The sequence below is a fragment of the Sinocyclocheilus grahami genome, unplaced genomic scaffold (assembly GCF_001515645.1).
Source record: "Sinocyclocheilus grahami isolate Dianchi unplaced genomic scaffold, SAMN03320097.WGS_v1.1 scaffold13.1, whole genome shotgun sequence".
Lineage (NCBI taxonomy): Eukaryota > Metazoa > Chordata > Actinopteri > Cypriniformes > Cyprinidae > Sinocyclocheilus > Sinocyclocheilus grahami.
The window spans coordinates 2283637-2304358 of record NW_015505192.1 but is presented as its reverse complement, the minus strand read 5'-3'; the positions used below and the strand labels follow the sequence as shown (position 1 = coordinate 2304358).

The 20722-nt window shown below is 35.7% G+C and overlaps 2 protein-coding genes across 3 annotated transcripts in view; both read left to right on the top strand.

The window, feature by feature from the left end:
* LOC107599476 (arf-GAP with coiled-coil, ANK repeat and PH domain-containing protein 3-like) overlaps nucleotides 1-13064 on the top strand; it is a 64593-nt gene extending 51529 nt beyond the window's left edge. The window contains exons 17-26 of the mRNA XM_016291075.1: nucleotides 75-186; nucleotides 885-1093; nucleotides 5294-5363; nucleotides 5479-5605; nucleotides 5713-5933; nucleotides 6097-6206; nucleotides 6906-7016; nucleotides 7633-7694; nucleotides 12208-12310; nucleotides 12401-13064. Coding sequence (XP_016146561.1) covers nucleotides 75-186; nucleotides 885-1093; nucleotides 5294-5363; nucleotides 5479-5605; nucleotides 5713-5933; nucleotides 6097-6206; nucleotides 6906-7016; nucleotides 7633-7694; nucleotides 12208-12310; nucleotides 12401-12407 — 1132 coding nt within the window. The 3' untranslated portion in view covers nucleotides 12408-13064. The remainder of the gene's footprint in view (nucleotides 1-74; nucleotides 187-884; nucleotides 1094-5293; nucleotides 5364-5478; nucleotides 5606-5712; nucleotides 5934-6096; nucleotides 6207-6905; nucleotides 7017-7632; nucleotides 7695-12207; nucleotides 12311-12400) is intronic.
* Nucleotides 13065-14070: 1006 nt separating this feature from the next.
* LOC107599097 (ubiquitin-conjugating enzyme E2 J2) lies at nucleotides 14071-20004 on the top strand. 2 transcript variants are annotated; one of them, XM_016290603.1, is made up of 7 exons: nucleotides 14071-14278; nucleotides 14766-14896; nucleotides 16409-16449; nucleotides 16541-16643; nucleotides 17918-18056; nucleotides 18995-19075; nucleotides 19180-20004. In XM_016290603.1, the coding sequence occupies exons 2-7, from the start codon at nucleotides 14766-14768 to the stop codon at nucleotides 19462-19464; spliced, it is 780 nt and encodes a 259-aa protein (XP_016146089.1). In that variant the 5' UTR covers nucleotides 14071-14278; the 3' UTR covers nucleotides 19465-20004. The 2 variants fall into 2 exon arrangements, with proteins under 2 accessions (XP_016146089.1, XP_016146095.1); XM_016290609.1 differs by having other exon boundaries at nucleotides 14716-14896.
* Nucleotides 20005-20722: the final 718 nt, after the last annotated feature.

Below are 20722 nucleotides of genomic sequence, written 5' to 3'. Positions count from 1 at the left end.
TGATCATTTTGCTCTTAAAGGCTTTTGGAGCTGCATAACTAGTAGTAATTGTGTTGTATGGATGTATATTGTAGGAGCTGTATGCTACAGGCAGAGTCAGAGAAACTCCGGCAGGCCTGGATCCAGGCGGTTCAAGCCAGCATCGCCTCAGCGTACAGAGAGAGTCCAGACAATTATTACATTGAGGTTTGTACAATCAACATGCTAAATCACTATAACATAGGATGAACATTGGTTTGATCAACGAAAAAAAATTAATCAAATAAATAAAAAACAAATGAAACAGTAACAAAGTCAAATAAGCCTGTGTAATAAAGCTTCAAAAATTATGCATCCCTATTGTTCAACCTTTTGACGATATTCAAGTTGAACTGGCTTAACAACAACACAAGCAAACATAATTTCACTGTTGTCAAGTAGATTAAAAATGCAAGTAAAATACAGTTGAAAACAAACATTAAATATATTGTTTTATTATTTTCATTTTACTAATAAAATGTTGCAAAATGTTTTTCAAATGAACTGTTGATTGAGTATTTTAAACTAATTCCTTAAAAGAATAAATAATAAAATGTACTATTTTTAAACAATAATGGTAATATTAATTATTATTATAACAATAAGTAGTTTTCAAGTTTTGAAAAAATTACAAATAATAAAAAAGAAAACCTAATTAGAGGATTTTTTTGAAAACCTTTTTGATGAACACAACTGAATCAAGTAAATTAGTGTTTTGAACCGATTGTTTGTAAACCACAGTTAAAAAAAACTGATTCACATAAATGATTCAGACTTCCCAAGTCTGTTATAATTTGTGCTACTGACATTTAAAGCTGTTATATGTTATATTTTCCCCCAAATAACTCTTTTGTGTCTGTCTCCAGCGTTTGGACCGGACCGCTTCGCCCTCCATCAGCAGTATAGACTCAGCAAACGAGCCCAGAGAGCGCAGTGGCAGGGGCGAGAGCATTCTGCAGCGTATCCTGTGTCTGCCGGGAAACCAGCAGTGCTGTGACTGTGGGCAGGCTGAGCCACGCTGGGCCAGCATCAATCTGGGCATCCTGCTCTGCATCGAGTGCTCCGGCATTCACAGGTAAGGCATAGAAGAGATCATAATCATGATCTAATAGGTTTCCTAGTTGGATTAGGTCAGATCTGATTCTCTCATTAGAGGCAAGCCAGTGACCATAGAGTTGTCAGGACAAGAGAGAAGGTCAGCGACTGCGGTTAATTTCCTCCAGAAACACACTGATAAATATCAAGGCATCAAGATAATAATAATAATAATATTACTAGCAATATATGATTTTTATGTTTTTTTGCAAAAGATGGAAATGGCTGAATAATAATATTAAGAGTAATAATAATAATAATTATTACCAATTTATACAAAATTGTTTTACAGTGGAAATGGTAGAATTATAATAACCTAATAACAATAATAATACTAATTAATATGTTGTTGTTATTATTGTTGCTGTTGTTACTATTAAATTATTAATAATATTATATTATAATAATTATTATTATTAGCAAATCATGCAAAATTGTTGTGCAATGGAAATGGTAGAATAATAATATTCTAATAATAATATTTAAATATATGTTGTTGTTATTATAATAATAGCAGAAATATTATTTATTAGTCATTTATGCAACATTGTTTTCTAATGGAAATGATAGAATAATCTAATAATAATAATAATTAAATATATCTTGTTATTATGATTAATATACAATTGTTGAATAATATTAGTAATAGTAATAACAATAATAATTAGCGATTTATGCAAAATGAAAATGGTTTATTATTATTAATTGTTATTTATCCGTTCCTACTGCAAAACAATTTTACATAAATTATGATGTTGTGTATACACTTTGTGTAATTATTAGTAATTTATCCAACATTGTTTTCTAATGGAAATGATAGAATAATCTAATAATAATAATAATTCAATATATCTTGTTATTATGATTAATATACAATTGTTGAATAATATTAGTAATAGTAATAACAATAATAATTAGCGATTTATGCAAAATGAAAATGGTTTATTATTATTAATTATTATTTATCCGTTCCTACTGCAAAACAATTTTACATAAATTATGATGTTGTGTATACACTTTGTGTATACATTCAAAAATGAAAAGTATAGGTAATAGTAGATTGTAATTACAATTTGACAGTTTTTGTGGTTTCTTGCAGCAAAAACAGTAGTAAACATGACCATTTCCCACCCTTTGCTTGATTTTAAAAGAGCAAGTAAAATCATATTTTCCATAATATGACCCCTTTAAGGAGTTCATGAGATATGTTAAAGGGGTCATATGATGCGATTTCAAGTTTTCCTTTCTCTTTGGAGTGTTACAAGCTGATTGTGCATAGATAAGATCCCTGAAGTTGCAAATACTGAAGTCTCAAACCCAAAGAGATATTCTTTATCAAAGTTAAGACTCTGCCACGCCCCCCTAAAACGGCTCGTTCTAACACGCCCCCACATATCTACCTCACTATGTGGAAATATTAGCATAATGCCGCCCAAATGTTCACGCAAAGAAAGAAGGCGTGGTTTCAGTAACCGCAGTTAGTGTTGAAGCAGCATGTCAGGGAGACGCTGCGTGTTTCTAGGCGAAAGCAAAAGCACTTTATTTGGCCTTCCGAAAGTAGATGCATTTAGGAATCTTTAAGATTACTTACAACAGAACAGCAATGCATTTTATGGACGACCGTTTCATGAACCTAGGAGAGGAGGTAATTCTGACTTTGCTATGACAATCTGGCACTTCTGAATCAGCTACTGTTTTGTTATTAGTTTAAGTATTTGCTACTGACTGGTCAAATGCGGAGTTTTGCGCATCGTGCGTGTGTGTGATCGTGTGTGTGTGTGTGTGTGTGTGTGTGCGCGCGTGTGTGTGAGAGAGAGAGAGAGAGAGAGAGAGCTAGCGTCACATCACATCACAGTGGAGTCAGCTGTCTTAACCCTTAACCGTGGCTTGTGTACTGCAAACACATAGCAGCTTTATCACTGTGTCTGTCACGCGACTCTGTTCCCCTTTCAGGCTCTGTCTTTACATTTATTTTGAAAGATGAAGCTTGCGATTATGGTAAGGGGCGTTACATTTCCGACGAGTGCCTGCGGTGTTCGGCCAATCACAATGCACTGGGTCAGCTGGCCAATCAGAGCAGACTGCGCTTGTCGGAAGGAGGGGCTTTGTAGAAAACGAAGCGTTTGAGAGAGGCGGGGCATAGAAAACCTACAATAATGTGTTGTTTGAACATTAAAGCATGTCAACATATTCTGTTACACCAAATACACAAAATAATGATCTTTAAAAAAGCATCATATGACCCCTTTAAGAGTTTGACCTACTGAATATCAGATTCTGTTTCAAAACATGAGACATGCTGGCTGTTTATGCAGTCCGCCGTGTCTGAAATATCTTATGAATATTCATGCTCTTTCTGACGCCACACCTCTCACTCTGAGCTCACATGAGACTGTTGCTCCAAACAGTGTGGCACACCATCACACAGTCTTTGCCCGTTCTGACTTGGTTGCCTGGAAACGTGCTGATCTAGTGGGCAGAATGCACATTTACGGCTGCCACTGTTCCTCTCAGGGAAGCATGTTGTCTAGTGATGTCAGCCGTCCCAGTGCTGCTTTCCTCAGCTTGAGTGGGAAACAGCTTGCTTGAATTGTTAGTGAATGGTGGGAGTTTGAAGCCCTTGGAGAACTTTAGCAGCTCAGACCAGAAACCTTTCTCAAGTTTACAATCAGAGATTGGCTGATACTGCTTTTTTTATTTGTGTATTTGAGTCCAGTAACAGATACTGTATGCAAAATGTTTTTTTTTTAGTATTATTTTATTTCAGTTTTTTTAATGTAATAATAAATAGAAAATCATTAGACTACAAGAAAGAATAGTAACCATCATCACATGGAAGTTATGCAAAATTAATAAGAATTATAAAAACAACATCAATCATTATCATTATGCAATTTTATTTTTGCAACGTTATTAACTTTGTAAATGTTAAAGTTATTAACCTTAACTGTCACCCCCCATTTTTTTAAATAGGCATGAAAGTGCACTATCCAAACTTAAATTGTTGTAAGTTATGAACACTTTGGAATACAGACCTAAGGTTGGTCTCTTTGTAAAGAAGAAAATCAGCAGATTATTGCAAAAGTGGATTTTTTTCAAAAAATTAAAGTATCAAAAAGTGATATGTTTAAATTTACTGTAAATAAAATGCACTATATTAGTTTTATATTATTTTATTTATAATAAATATTTGACATAACAGGTTTTACTCTAAAATTAGTATAAAATTAAAGCCTTATGTCTAAATAAGTTATGTTGCAAATTTGAAGTTGATATGAAAAAAATTTAGGTTCCAGTGAGATTTTATTTAGGGCGTTATACCACAAACAGCCACCGGGTGCCATCCAAACTCCATTGAACTTTTTTTTTATGCATTTGTCTGTCACATATGTCTAGATTTCTTTGTCGATATTACTTCTATCTCAAAATAACTACCAAATATGGAATCCTGAGACTCAGACCTTTCCAATAATATGTTTTTTGTCAAGATTCTAAAAGAGCGTAATGCATTTTGTAATATGACACTTGACACTGCCCACTAAGGAGGAGGAGACTGCCAAAAGATTTTAAAGTACCATTTCCATGGTAACGCAGTGTCCGATTTCAAAATGGTTTTCACAGGATGAATCTTGGCTTTCAAATGATATAATTTATGATGATTACTGGAACGGTGACAGTTATGGGGTTAATAATATTAATAACAATGAATAATAGCAACGGCAATCATCATATCATCATAATTTATGACATTTATAATAATAATAACAATATACTCAAATTACTATTGTTGTTGTTGTGGTTGTTGAACTATTTTTATCATATTTAACTATTGATAATCAAATTTGCACAAATAAAGTCCGTTAAAAAACAATAGTGATGATGATTGTTGTTATTTAAATTAAGTTGTTTTGCAGTCAAAATGGTTGCAAATGTGGTTTCATCTTTTTTTAGGTTGTGTGTACAATAATTTAGCATTATGTCAGCATTGCATGTATAATTTGTGGAGAAAACAATCCCTTTGACAAGCATTCAAGATGGCAGTTAGAGATGAGAGAAATATACTTGAAATTTGTATTTTTTTTAATTAATAATGAAACGTGTAGATAACAGTTTTTGTTGTGGCATTTGTGTTGTAAAACAAATCAACAAAATAAAATTTTTTGAACCGATGTTTTCACAGGAGTTTGGGAGTTCATTGTTCAAAGGTCCGTTCTCTCACCCTGGACTCATGGGAACCAGAGTTACTGAAGGTCTGCTCAAATATCCAGATTTTGTTTTCCTTCTAATTTCTCTTGGATGACCTTTAACTGTGACATGAGCAAACACGCTCTGACAATAACTGCTGTCTGTTCTGTTGTAATGCAGCTGATGTGTGAACTAGGAAACAGTATCATCAACCACATCTATGAAGGCAGCTGTGAAGAGCAGGGCCTGAATGGCAGCACTGATGTTTTGGTGTTTGAGTCTGTGGTGGACAGTGTCACAGAGGAGGGTGAGTGAACCACTGTGTGACTTGATGGTGTTAACCAAGTGTTCATTTTCCATACTGACTGTTGAAGCAGATGGATCATGTGTTACATGTGTTTTTGTAATGTTCAGAGTGTGAGGTGTCTGAAGACTCCAGCAATGAGACTGAATTGGAGCCGGAGGCGTCAGATCCAGAAGATTTGAGAGAACTGGATCCTGGAGCATTACTCTATAAGGCCTGTCAGGCACGAAATCTGCCCGTCATGGCTGAAGCTCTGGCACATGGAGCTGACGTCAACTCAGTGAATGAAGAGGATGAGGGGAAAAGCCCCCTTATTCAGGCTGTGATTGGAGTGAGTCATTCCAAAAACATTCAGATGCATTGCACATGCACATATTAGCAGTAACCTAGATAAGAATTGATTTTAAACTTCCAGCTCACTTTAATGGAATGTTAAATAACCATATGCCGTTTTGAGGTTGTAAAGCCCTAATCCTCTGGTTTTCAACATCCAGGGTTCCTTGATAGCCTGCGAGTTTCTGCTCCAAAATGGTGCAGATGTCAACCAAAGAGATCACAGGGGAAGAGGCCCACTGCATCACGCCACATATTTAGGTCATACTGGGTGAGTGCATGCTCACACACTCTTTTCAGATTTACAGATGCCTTTTGCTGTCTTTTGGTGAATTGGAATGTCAAGCAGATTGTATATGAGTTGAACAGACATGAATGTCACCACAAAGTCATAATTATGAGTGGGAAACTTTCTTTAAGCCCAGTGTTTCTGAGAAATATATATTTAAAATAATATATATATTTGAAAAATATAGTTACATTTTATGCAGAAATAGTACTTCATCTTGCTCCAACCAAAGTTATTTGAATGCACCTGATGTTGTAATTACAACCTCCCAACCCATAAGATACAAACTTCCCAGGAGGACTTGTCATACTTGTAGTACTGAATATTTACTATATTCATATACTGTGGTATTTACGAGGTACCACAGTTTGAAAGAATACCATGGAAGACATTTGAAAGAATTCCATGGTTTTACATTGGTACAAGTCCAACGAACATGTTATGACGATGCATATCCAATAAAAAAAACGGTAATATCATGATAAGATTTCCAAAAAACATGGTAGCACAATATTATTTCTGGTATTTATTTGTAAGTTCTCGGAGGCTGTAGCATTTTAGCAGGTCTCTTACTGCATATGCAGCTTCGCATCAAGCTGATTATTAAATATTCAATGCTTGAATATTCAAATTAAATGGAAGCTTTTCTACAACTGCATTTTCTTTATCTTGTGTTTCCAGTCAAGTGTGTTTGTTCCTGAAACGAGGAGCGACCCAGAATGATGGTGATGAGGATGGCCAGGACCCACTGAGCATAGCAGTTCAAGCCGCTAACGCTGACATAGTTACTCTGTAAGTTAAAAAAGTTCCAATGCATGTGTATTTGCTCATGCAAGTTTTACCCAGACAGTATTTACACTACCATTCAAAGGTATGGAGTCAGAAAGATTATATTTTATCAAAGAAATGTGTCCTTTTATTCAGCAAGGATGCATTATATTGGTCAAAAGTTTTTTTTATTTGGTTAGACATTTATAATGTTACAAAAGAGTTCTATATCAAATAAATGCTCTTATTTTGAACTTTATAATCATCAAAGAATCCTGAAAAAAGCATAACATTTCCACCAAATATGATTTCTGAAGGATCATGTGACACTGAAGACTGGAGTAATGATGCTGAATATTCAGCTTTGCATCACAGGAATAAATTACATACTAAAGTATATTCAAATAGAAATTATACAACTGTTATTTTAAGTTGTAATAATATTTCACAATATTACTGTTTTTACTGTATTTTTGCTCAAATAAATGTAGCCTTAATGAGCATGAGAGACTTCTTTAAAAAACTTTACAAATCTTACTGACCCCATACTTTTGAATGGTAGTGTATATAAACAATTATACAAAGTTTGATTCCAAACCAAACCTCTCTTTGTTTCTTTTCTCTATTTCTCTCTCGACAGGTTACGTCTAGCACGTATGAACGAGGAGATGCGCGAGTCGGAGGGTCCGCTCGGTCAGCCAGGTCAATATTCTAGCAGCAGTCCCACAGAGCAGCAGTATAAGAGATGCATACAAGAGTTTATCTGTCTCAACATAGCCGAGTGCTAGAGAGCCCAGCATAGAGCTTTTTTCCCATTATTCCCACCATGACCTGCCATGTGTTTATCTGTAAAGACGGGCCAGTCTTGCTGGGAATTCCAGCTAAACCAGCTTCAGGTGGTTTTAAATGGTTGCTGTCTAGTCAGATTTGGACCAAGCTAATTTAGTTGATTGATCAGGTGAACTTGCAGCCCATGGGGCTGAGTTTAACCTAGTGGACCATCTTTCTCAAACTGGTTAGGGCTGGTTAACCATGTCCCAGATCTGGTTACCTAGCTTGACCACTTCATATGCTGCAGAGTAGTCACATGATTGACTGGCCGCCATAGTTTGGCCTAGCAAGCAGTGATGCTACTCATTTGAAAGTGACCTGTGATTGAGGTAATTGTGGTGGTATTGGTCAAATACCGATTACACAGACTATCACACTCGCTGATCTGTATCTAAGTCGTTTAATGAACTAACCTTCAGTATTAGCTTCTATACACACACCTGGCTGTATTTTCACTCTTCACTTACTTTACACTTCAAACTGTTTTATACAGTATGTTAGGCAGCTGTCCATCTATTCTAACAGTGTTCATCTAGTGGCATTTTTGTACACATGGTTTAAACAGGGATGGGGCGCTTAAAACTGTGTTTTGTGCTTGCAAACGCATGAGAGAGAGTGGGATAAAAAATTGTGATTTATTATATGTCATAAATGTATAACATGTCTAATCTACTAACTGAACATTTTTGTCGAAGGCCACTGTTTTGCACTTTTTCTTAGCTCCACTGTTGTTTCTGTTCACTTTTTTTGGATGTTGTATAAAATGCCTCAAATGGGATTTTATGCTTTTTTTGAGTACCACCCAGAGCAATAGTGCAATGATACGACATGATTTTTTTTTGTACTGTGGTAACCGATTGTATTTTTGTAACTTAATATACTTTATTAATTTTACCGTTCACAACCAAACTCCAGTTCAGACACCAAAAACCGAAAGGCCAATTTAATTACTAGGTGATAAATTCAACAATTACCATTCAAAAAGTTTGGGGTCAGTAAGATTTTGTAATGCTAAGTCACTTATGCTCATCAAGGCTGCATTTATTTGATGAAAAAATACAGTAAAAATAATGTGAAGTGTTATTACATTTTAATATAACTGTTTTGTATTTTAATGTATTTTCAAATGTAATGTATTGCTGTGATGCAAAGCTGAATTTTCAGCATCATTACTCCAGTCTTCAGTGTCACATAGTCCTTCAGAAATCATTCTAATATGCTGATTTGGTAATTTTTTTATTATTATCAATATGGAAAACAGTTTATATTTTTGTGGAAACCATGATACATTTTTTCAGGGTTTTTTGATAAATAGAAAGTTCAAAGCATTAACAGCATTATTTTGAAATGGAAATCTTTTATAACATAATAAATATCTTTTACTGTCACTTTTGATCAGTTTAATGCATCCTTGCTGAATAAAATTTTTTTTTTTTTAAACAATCATACCGACCCAAAACCTAAATGGTAGTGTATATGTTAATTATGGTAGTGTATATGTTAATATATAATGTGGTAGTTTTATTTTTATTTGTTCATTTCTGTTATCTTTTTAGTGCATTGATTGCTGTTGCTCTGGTCTGTTTGGTTTCCTGCTGCTTTTTGTCCTTCATGAATCTGCGCGTGTAAATGAACTCTCATAATACAGTCTCAACATCTCGCCAAAACTTATGGATAAAAGATGAACTCCCATGATATACGTCTTAACTACTGGATGACACTGTAAGAAAGTTAACATGTGATGTCATATAAACACTATATATTCCTGGGAGTCATAAATACTCAAGATCCCAACCAAAGAGTACAGACAAAAACAGCACTCGTTGAGAGAAAATTCATTTATACATGTGTTGTCTGTAGTTTGTGAACAGGCTAGAGTACTGTAAAGTTTTCCCTGACACTTTTGGGGTCAAAGGTCATTGGTTGGTGTGTTTTGTCTCTCTCTCTCTGGCCAATGAAATTGTAGCACTTTCTGTTTAACATGAACGTTTTGTTTTGTGAATATCAAATGAGTATTACTCCCGAAGTGACAAACAAATGACATTTTGTGAAGAATGCAGCCAAAGGGGCACCGATATTTAAAGGGGTCATATGATGCTGCTAAAAAGAACATTATTTTGTGTATTTGGTGTAATGAAATGTGTTTATGCGGTTTAAGGTAAAAAAAAAACACATTATTTTCCACATACTGTACATTATTGTTTCTCTTCTATGCCCCGCCTTTCTGAAACGCGTCGATTTTTACAAAGCTCATCGGTCTGAAAAGCAAGGTGTGCTGTGATTGGCCAGCTATCCAGTGTGTTGTGATTGGCCGAATACCTCAAGCGTGTGACGGAAATGTTACGCCCCTCACCATACTGTTGATGCCGTGTCCCGACCTCGTTCCGTGTAAACATAAAACGATGTCTGCATTTGTGATCAGAGATTGTCTTCACGACATGGCGGCAGTGGCAACAACAATACTACAGCGAGAATAAAAGTTACGCCTTCTTTCTTTGCGTGAACATTTGGGCGGCATTATGCAAATCTTCCCAGATAGTGAGGTAGATATGTGGGGGCGTGTTAGAATGAGCCGTTTTAGGTAGGCGTGGGTGACTCTTAACTTTTATAAAGAATATCTCTTTGGATTTGAGACTTTAGTCTTTGCAACTTTACAGATCTTCTTTATGCACCAAGAGCTTGTAACACTCCAAAGAGAAAGTAAAAATTGAAATCGCATCATATGACCCCTTTAAAAAAAAATACTATATAACAAGATATGTTCTTGATTGTGGCTGTAGCTCATAACCTCTTTTATTGCTTGCTTTCTTATTTCTGCTTTTCTTTTCATGTCGGTGTCATTATAAAATATGTCTGAATATTGAATAACTGAGCATTCTTCTGTAAATTAGAACCTCTGCAACTTCTGTTTTTCTTTTTGCGCTTGCGCTTTTATCTGTTCTCTCCTCCTAAACAGAAAAGAATCATGGCAATAAATGAAACATGACTGAAGTACTAACTGCTTGTGCTTGCCTTCTCTTCTCCTGCCTCTTTCTTCTCTGTAGTGCTTTGCGGAGTTACTGTGCAATATTACATAACCATCTGCATTAACTCACAAACTTACTGATTTTGCTGCTGTAAGTGTTTTTCTTGTGAGGTCTTGTTTAAAGTTTTTTTGTTACCCTCAAATTCTGTTCTTGTGTTTGGGATCCTAGAGACCCCGACACTCTACATTTAAAATACTAGTATTCATTTTGAAAGTAATTCATTTTTATTCAAATGTCCTCTGACTGAATCAAACCCCAGAACATGAGGGTTAAAGTTATATATTATTTATTAACTATATAATACAAACATACACTACCGTTCAAAAGTTTGAGGGTTGGTACATTTTTTTTATATATATATACTTTTAAAAGTTCCTTATGCTCACACAAAGGCAACATTTACTTGATTAAAAATGTAGAAAAATCAGTAATGTGAAATATTATTACAATTTAAAATAGCTGTTTTCTATTGTAATATATTGTAAAATGTAATTTATTTCTGTGATGCAAAGCAGAATTTTCAGCATCATTACTCGTCTTCAGTGTCATATGATCCTTCAGAAATCATTCTAATATGCTGGTTTGCTGCTCAAGAAACATTTCTTATTATTATCAATGTTGAAAACAGTTGGGCTTCCCAATATTTTGTGAAAAACGTCACTTTTGTTCAATTTAATGCTTCTTTGCTGAATAAAAGTATTAATTTCTTTTTTAAAAATCCCCAATATTTTGAACGTCTATTATTATTATTATTATATAATTGACAAAAAAGCTAATTGTTTATGGTTGTCCTATAGACTTTCATTGTAAATTTATAAAATTCAATAGAACTTCTATTTAAACAGGAATGGGACAGAACTCGACTTTTATTTAGAATCTCTCTTTCAATGGTTTTTGGGCAGACACTAGTCAGTACGCATGAGTACCCATCCTGGGAAGACCGGGACAGTCTCCTCATTGTAAATCAAGCATGAGAAATTCACACAGTTTAGCAAAGTGTTCAAACCCACTCTTTGTCCCCTTCAAAGTTTCAGTTGTTGCCATGCTTACCCAGACAGTACAAAGACCCTATACGGCACAAGAAGGCTCATTTTGATAGGGCTGCATAGTGCTGTTTCTGTCCCTTTAATTCGAACTCTAAATCTCTGAAGTGCATTAAAACCCTCTGAAAGCACTGTTACAGACTTGATCTCCATACTTTGCCATTCAGAGACCTGCTTTTGCGTTAGTAAAGCTTCCAACATAAGATATTTACCATCTTTTTACATCAATTTTATAAAAAAGCATCCATTCACATTACAGCTGCATTTCAGGAGTTATATGTACAGTCACATTAACAGTGTTTGATCCCATTTTAGGTGACGCCACGTACCTGGACATTTTCCGAGAGTTTTCCCATATGGCATCCCACAATCCCGAGAAGCTGAAACGGAGGAGCGTTCACTTCCGTCACTCCTTCAGGTAGTTAGATGATATCTATTAGGCATCTGTAAAATAAATGTTATATATATATATATATATATAAAATATGTTTTTCTTTTTTGAATCTAGAGTGTGACAGATCAACTTTTAAACTTTGGTCACCAATCAAGCTGGAGCAGAAGACACTTTGACTGGCTGATATCATAAGTGGACTTTAAACGATAATTATGGACGTGTTGAATGTTTGCATTGATTTGAATGCTATTTTTGTATCTTTATGGGGTCAGCTGGACTTATCCCCACTGTTTGGTGTTTATTTTCTTCATTTGCATTCTTCTTCTTTTAGCCATTGACAGTAACAGGCACTTAATTAAGCACTAAATGTCAAAACATCTGCCATTTATGGTTTAACTGTTAAAACATATAATCAAAAAAATCATGCATGCTCATGATCACAAAAATGATCTCAATACTATTATTTCAAGCATCACTATTATTATCCTCTATAATGAAATATATCCGGCGCTGATTATTCTTTCTGTTTTTAAAGCAGTTGGAATAAGGAAGTTGTTTTTGGAGAATCTGCAGTGATTTTGTCTGTTGCTGTTGTGATGAATGTACTGTTTTGTATCGACTATACTGGTGTAGTCTTTATATTTTATCTGTACAGCCACTATAAATCATTGCAAATTCAAATACAGATATTGTATATTGTCTTTTTAGATGCAAATTGATAATATATCATAAAATGATGGTATTTTGTTAAAAATGCAAAAACATTGAGTGGACCTTTTGTTGTGCAAAATAAATATATATTAAAAAAAATCAGCTGGTTTTGAGATTTAAAAAATTGGCAATTAAAATGACAATTTTGCTGCATAATAACCTGGGTTATTTACACATGTGACGCATCAAGTAAGGGAGATAAATTATTAGATTTTTTTTTTTTTTTGGTTACAGTATGTTTTCCATAAAAATGTCTCAAAAAAAGATTTTGCCCGCACAATTTCATGTATTTTGGCTGAAGACACCGTAAGTTTGGCCATTAAGAGACTGAGAGTTACCTTACATTCATTAAGTTTGACATTTCAACCATTCCGGACCAAATGAATCAGTCTTATGAACCGGCTCTTTGTAATGAATCAAAAACATGCAGTGAGATCACAGTAGTCCGATTCCCAAACGAATGCCTCGTTTGTGAACTGGTTCTTTTCCCGAACGAATGAATCGTGTGAGTCGGTTCTTAAAGTGAATCAAGAACTTATAGGGTTGTCCATTCTCCGAAGTTCGAACCAATTACTTTTATGAGCCGGTTCTTTACAGTGAATCATAAACACACAGGCCGAACAGTAAAGTCTGATTCCTGAACGAATGAGTCGGTTCTTTATTATGAATCATAAACATCTATGGCGACGAGTACAGTCTGATTCCCGAACAAATAACTCTAATGAGTCGGTTCTTAATAGTGACTCATTAACACACAGGTCGAGCAGTGTAGTCTGATTCCCGAGAGAATGACTCTGATGACTCAGTTCTTTAGATCAAAATCACTCTGGTTACTGACTGCTACACATTACGTCTAAATAATGTTTTATATTAATTAATTAATTTTTGATGTGTTAAATGTTGATGAAAGTGTTATTCGGCGACACAATGCTGCACAAATGCTTTTCTTATTTAAAACATTTCTTCATTTATTCCTAATCCTAAATCCACATGCGGTTTTTTGCATGTGAATGCAACTCGGTCTAATCATGTCAGGCGTTTATTTTGAAGGGCAGCCGAGCGCTTTTCAGAACTTTTATTTTGTCTTTTACCTCATCACTTCCTGGTGTTGCGGCAGCCATATTGGAATGGGGGATAGATGACAATTTCACCTTAGCCGAAGAGCTACATTTTTGTTATTTTTGAAAGTTTATCAAGGACGTATTCACTCTGAAATAAAAGGGATATCAATATATCACCCCATTTTGACCGTGGTCGATCCCGTGGAGGGCGTTGAAAGAGGTGAGACTGAACCGTTAAAATCCCCTTTCGGTGTGTAACGCTAAGGCTGTGTTTTAAAACCTAGTAAACTATCTACCTAGACAGAATTAGTTGACATCATAATGTTAAACTGAACGTTTAGAATGGTTATGTCTTGATAGGCAGCTCACTAGGTTTTGAAACGCACTCCTTTTACTCGTATCGTTTTTGTTTAGTCATATTTACACCCGTTTGTCAGTGTTATTGTCTTATTTTGGCTACAGTTGCAGACTGTTAAGGTATTAACCGCACAGTAAACATATGCCACCATGTTGTTTTAAATAGCAGTTGTTTAAATTGTTGACAATCATGACAATTAATGTTAACAAACATGATCTGAGTAGTGTTGATGTAGCTCAGGCTTTATGTATACTTGTAAATCTTCTGTTTTTCATATTTGTCTCATTTATGAACACTAGGAAGTGTTCGGATTGTATTGTGTAACTGAGAGTGCCATGTGATTTCCCAGATGAGCAACAACTTAAACAAGAGGGCCCCAACCACAGCAACACAGAGGTTAAAACAGGATTACCTGCGCATCAAGAAAGATCCAGTCCCGTACATCTGTGCTGAACCTCTGCCCTCCAACATTTTGGAATGGTACGTTTCATTTCCTTCAAAACGTTTATTATATGGACACACACAAACACACACTACCTGTCAAAACGTTTGGAATAATTAACACTTTTTAATGTTTTTGAAAGAAGTCTCTTATTCTTACCAAGGCTGCATTTATTTAATAGAAAAATACAGTAAAAATAAAAATTTTTAAAAATGTTTACAATTTAAAATAAGTGTTTTCGGTTCTAATTTATTTTTAATAATTAATTTTTTTTCAATGTTATATATATTTATGGATATGACATATATAATATTTTTGTGGAAACTGTGATACACTACCATTCAAAAGTATTTTTTGGTTTTTTTTTGGTTTTTTTTTAAGTGACGTGACATGTGGCCAAGTATGGTGACCCATACTAGGAATTAGTGCTCTGCATTTATCCCATCCTAAGTGCACACACACACAGCAGTGAACACACACCCAGTGAGCAGTGGGCAGCCATTTTTTGCTGCGGCACCCGGGGAGCAGTTGGGGGTTCGGTGCCTTGCTCAAGGGTACCTCAGTCGTGGTATTGAAGGAGAGAGAGAGTGCTGTACATTCACTCCCCCCACCTACAATCCCTGCCGGTATGAGACTCGAACCCACAACCTTTGGATTACGAGTCCAACTCTCTAACCATTAGGCCCTGACTTCCCTTTTAAGTAAAATTAATACTTTTATTCTGCAAGGACACATTAAATTGACCAAACGTGTCAATGTTATAATGTTACAAAAGATTTCTATTTCAACTAAATGCCGTTCTTTTGAACTTTCTATTCATCGAAGACTGTATCATGGTTTTCACAAAAATAATAATAATAAGCAAAAAAAAACGGATAATAAGTACTGTTTATTATAATGATAAGAACCATTATTAATATATGAGCACTAATTATTAATTGATAAGTACTATATTAGAATATTTTTTATCCCCAAAAAAAAATGCAGCCTTGGTGAGCATGAGAGACTTTTTCAAGAAACATTTCAAAACTGTAATTATTCCAGTGTATGTTTTATTTCATTTTACATGATTTACTGTTTGTTGTCATGGTTTAAGTTTGGAGCTTCATCATAATCCTGCATTTTTTAAAAATCCTTTTATAATCAATTTTCTGATTTATGTTATATCTAGCAGATGATGATTTATATTGTATTTAGCAGAATGTGCACTCTTGCTTGCATTCAATGAAAATGAAGCTCTCAAAAGGACACAGAAGCACCATGAAAGTGGTCTATATGACTCGGACGATATATTCCAAGTCGTCGAAAGCAGAATGGTGCTTTTATGTGAGGATTTGGACTGAAATTGAAGTGCACTGTTTCTATGGAGCTTATTTGTCCTTTTTAGAGCTTGACTGCCCATTGACTGTCTCTATATGATTATATTATATGTAGAAACAGTTTAAAATTCTCAAAAACATCTGTCAGGACTTCTATCATGTATTATCATCTACATGAAAGACTTTATATGATTAGATACTATCTCATCCCAGGCTTTCTTTCTCTTTCAGGCATTATCTAGTACGTGGCCCTGAGAAAACTCCATATGAAGGTGATTTCCCTCTTTAATTTCACATGAGTGCTTCCTTTTATCAAATTGTGCAGTTTCTGCTTCATTTTGACTTGTCTTTTGTATTTCATAGGTGGCTACTATCATGGCAAACTCCTTTTCCCACGGGAATTCCCGTTCAAACCTCCAAGCATATACATGATCACACCCAACGGCAGATTTAAATGTAATACAAGGTACACAGCCTCAGACTTCCATTTTCTTTTTAAGACCTTTATTTCAGCGCTAAGGTATGTAAGCATGGTTATTTTGAGCATAGTTACAGCTAAAGGTCGTTGTTAGGCAAGGCACAGCCATCAGTGAAATGTTTACTATATAATAAAATTCTTTCATTAAAACATTATTTTATGAAGCACACTCATTAAGTGCCATGTCCATCCATCTGCTGCTACGTGTAAACCAGGGTTCTTGCTCTGGAGGGCTAGTGCGCTGCAGAGTTTAGCTCCAACCCTGATCAAACTCACCGACCTACCTGTGATTTTCTAATGATCCTGAAGACAATAGCCGGGTTTCCATCCAAAGTTGCAAATTTAACTTATGCGCAAAATTGGAATATCGCATATAACACTTGCAAACAAGCACTGTTTCCATCCAACGAACCAGAGAGAACAAAATCGTCACTTCCTGATAAACTGGCACTAAATATCACTAAGAAAAGTAGGAGAAGCTACTGAATATAATAATTTAATATATAATAAATTACTTGCACCTCAGAACGAGCAGACGAAACGCAATGAATGCGGTTATTGCTTTCGGAGGTGGATGCTGCTGTTTGGGAACGCAGTCGTTTAATAGTTCTGGGAGGCAATTATACAGAAATACTGTGACGACAGACTTTGCTTGGGCATTTCCGAATGACCATCACAACATTTCAGATGCTGTGGAACAAGATCGGTCTGCTGGTTAGTCAGGATTTGGCGTCCCATAGCGCAAAGTCACATGACTTTTTTTGATGCGCTTGGAGGAATTTATTCACAAAATGCATTTCCATCTCCCATTATTCGCATGAACCCTTTTTCGCTCAAGTCAGAAACCACCTCAAGCGAGCGTAAAAACTTTTTTGCGAATTAAGGCATTTTTATTCGAAATTCAGCGTTTCCATCACTCGATTCTGATGCGATACTTCAAAATGCGCATAAAAGCAGGGTGATGGAAACCCAGCGACTGATTGGCTTGCTTTAGGGTTAGAGCTAAACTCTGCAGGAAAGTGGATCTCATGGGCCAGATTTGAGGATCCCTGATGTAAACTAAGATTGGCCTCTGTGGGTCCTGCACATGTTTTACTTCATAGTTTCTTCATACTGTATTGTGAGTTTTTGCTTGGTCTGAACTCTGAATTGATGAATCAGCGTCTACATCCGTTTCTTTAAAAGTCTCAAACGTTCAAGTCAGAAGAACAATACCATTCATAATACAATGCTTAATGACTTGCTTTCTCTTTCTCTTTCAGGTTGTGTCTTTCTATCACAGATTTTCACCCTGACACATGGAACCCCGCATGGTCCGTATCCACCATCTTAACCGGCCTCCTGAGCTTCATGGTTGAAAAAGGGCCGACTCTCGGCAGTATCGAAACCTCTGACTTCACAGTGAGTTTCACGCTGATTTAAGATCAGTCAAATGCTTTAAGCGTTTCACTGCTTTTGAGGGGGGTGTAATTGGTTTTTCTTACCATATAAAAACCCTCAAAGCTTTTTATATGAAATATTCTATAAATGCTCTAAATACTCTGACTAAATCAAAATAAAATACTAATAAGTGTTACATTTGTAATAACTGGGTGTATTGTTCACAAATTTTCTGAGCTTTTTTTGTTATTGTAAAGCCGTACTAAAACTAGTAAGTACACTGCTGTTTAAACTGTTGTTTTTTTTAATAAGTGCTGTTCTTATACCAGGGGAAAATGTATTCCATAAAAATATAAAGCAGATAAAAGAACTTAAATCAGCATATTAGAATGATTTCTGAAGGATCATGTGACATTAAAAACTGGAGTAAGGATGCTGAAAATTCAACTTTGCATCACAGGAATAAATTACATAAACATACATGTAAAATATATTGTAATAGAAAACAGAAATTGTAATAATGTTTCACAATATTACTGTTTTTGACCATATAAATGCAGCCTTTGAGCATAAGAGATTTCGTTTAAAAAAACATGAAAAATGTTACCAGCTCCATATTTTTGAATGGTACAGTATACTTTTGAATTTACCGTATACTTCATTATACTAGGGAGAAATTCACGACGTGGACATTGTTTTGACATCTATTTACATATTAACAGCTTTTTTTGTCACTTGTTTTTGTGGGCCAGGACTTGATTTTATCTATCAGAAATTAATTATATTAAAGTGGCCATTGCATACCATATTTGTGACATTATTCAAAAATGTGATGAAGCAATTTTAATTAATTTTAATATGAAAGAGTTCTTGAAATGAGCTCTATGCATAAACATGTACAAAGTACATACATGGGATACATTTTAATGCCGTGTTTGCTTTTAATATGTTCCCTGCAGAAAAGACAGTTGGCCTCCCAGAGTCTTGCTTTCAACATCAAGGACAAAGTCTTTTGTGAACTGTTTCCAGATGTTGTTGAAGTAAGTACCGTGCCAGACTTCCTCCCAGATGTATGCACGAGCAGTAAACGCATTCTTATAACAAATATATTAACACTTGATCCCTTTCACCCCCCTTTAAACAGGAAATCAAGCAGAAGCAGCGTATGCAGGAGGAGCTCAGGACCCGCTCACAGGCGCTGCCTCTCCCCGACGTGGTGCCGGATGGCGAAGCCCACCACGCGCAAAACGGGCACCTTCCCCTGAACGGGCATCTGCCCCCCGGCGCGGCCCACCCGCCCGACCTCCAGCAGGTCAACCGTAACCATGGACTCCTGGGTGGAGCGCTCGCTAATTTGTTCGTCATCGTAGGTTTTGCCGCTTTCGCCTACACGGTCAAGTACGTTCTGCGGAGCATCGCACAGGAATGAATCGCCCAATGAGAAACGCCGACGTGAGGGACGAAAGGCTGGTGCTGTTCTCACGACCAAAATAGGTAGCGAGAAATCAAAAGGGTTTTCTCACAACCAAATAAAATGAAGCAGTGTCCCGTTAATGAAATTGAGAGCTTGGTGATTTCCTCCATAGTGGCGACAACCAGATCTTGTGTGTAACGGCCACGTAAAGGGCAAGGTCACGTGAAATGATGGCTTTATTAACATGTAAGGACATTTTTTAAAAAAAGCAAATTTTCTACCTTACCCAATTCCCAGAAGAAGCCAACTTCATATGACCGTGAAATTAATCCAAGTGGGCTTTTTTAGAGCCCGAGTCAGCATTTGTTGTTGTTCACGTTTCTCATTGATCTGTACGATTTTAGAATCTAGGACGCTGAGTTTTTAAGATTAAAAGAGAAAAAAAGTCCAATCATTCCTTGAAAACAACAACAAAATAAAATACATTTCTGAAGTGTCACACCAATTATTGCTGTGACGAAAATCACTGACTGTTTTATTAGATGGAAATGGCTCAACTCTGTAAACATGCTTTACCAATGGAAATTTGTTTTTAAATGCATTTGTGCTCGCTTGCGCTACGCCAACCGTAACAACCAGTTAGGCCAGGAAAGAAGAGATTTAAAATGAATTATTTGTCTTTTGTTTGTCTGTGATGCAGCGCTCCAAGTGTACATTAACTTTCTTTCAGAGAGGGTCACTGTCGTCCAAAAGAAAAGCATATGAACTATTTTTTTTTTTTTTTCCTTTTTTTTCAGGCCATGTAACACTATAAATTGTTTTTGTGCAATATATAGTATTGTCAGCACTACTTGGCTTTCATGATACACAGCACTTCTTTTCTTTGCAAAGGGTTGTGATTTATGCAATAATTCTTAAGAAATTGAAATATCAATTACATTTTTATTATAAACATAGGCAGGTGAATATGCATTAAATTCTTACCTTTTCCTGTTGTACTGTAAGATCTTTGGTTGTGTTCATTAGGACAAGTGCTTTGAGTTGCACAAATAATTCACAACAAAACTTGCAAGTCGAAGTCCAGTTTGCTGAGACCTTCATGCACCGCAAAACATCTCTTTCTGGGTCAGAATGGTCGTATCGCTGCTCATTCGGACTGGGAGGGAATTAATGCTGTCTTTGTTACCAGTATGTTCTAGTCTCCTCAATTCAAGTGTTCTGATGTCCCAAATACTAGCAGTAATACTTTTTTTCAGCACCTCCATGAACAATG

Bases quoted from the DNA above. Each gene is read 5' to 3' on its own strand.
- LOC107599097 (XM_016290603.1), top strand. From the start codon at position 14,766: ATGAGCAACAACTTAAACAAGAGGGCCCCAACCACAGCAACACAGAGG. The intron at 16,644-17,917 runs GTACACAGCCTC...TTTCTCTTTCAG, and splicing joins AGATTTAAATGTAATACAAG to GTTGTGTCTTTCTATCACAG. The intron at 19,076-19,179 runs GTAAGTACCGTG...CCCTTTAAACAG, and splicing joins TGTTTCCAGATGTTGTTGAA to GAAATCAAGCAGAAGCAGCG.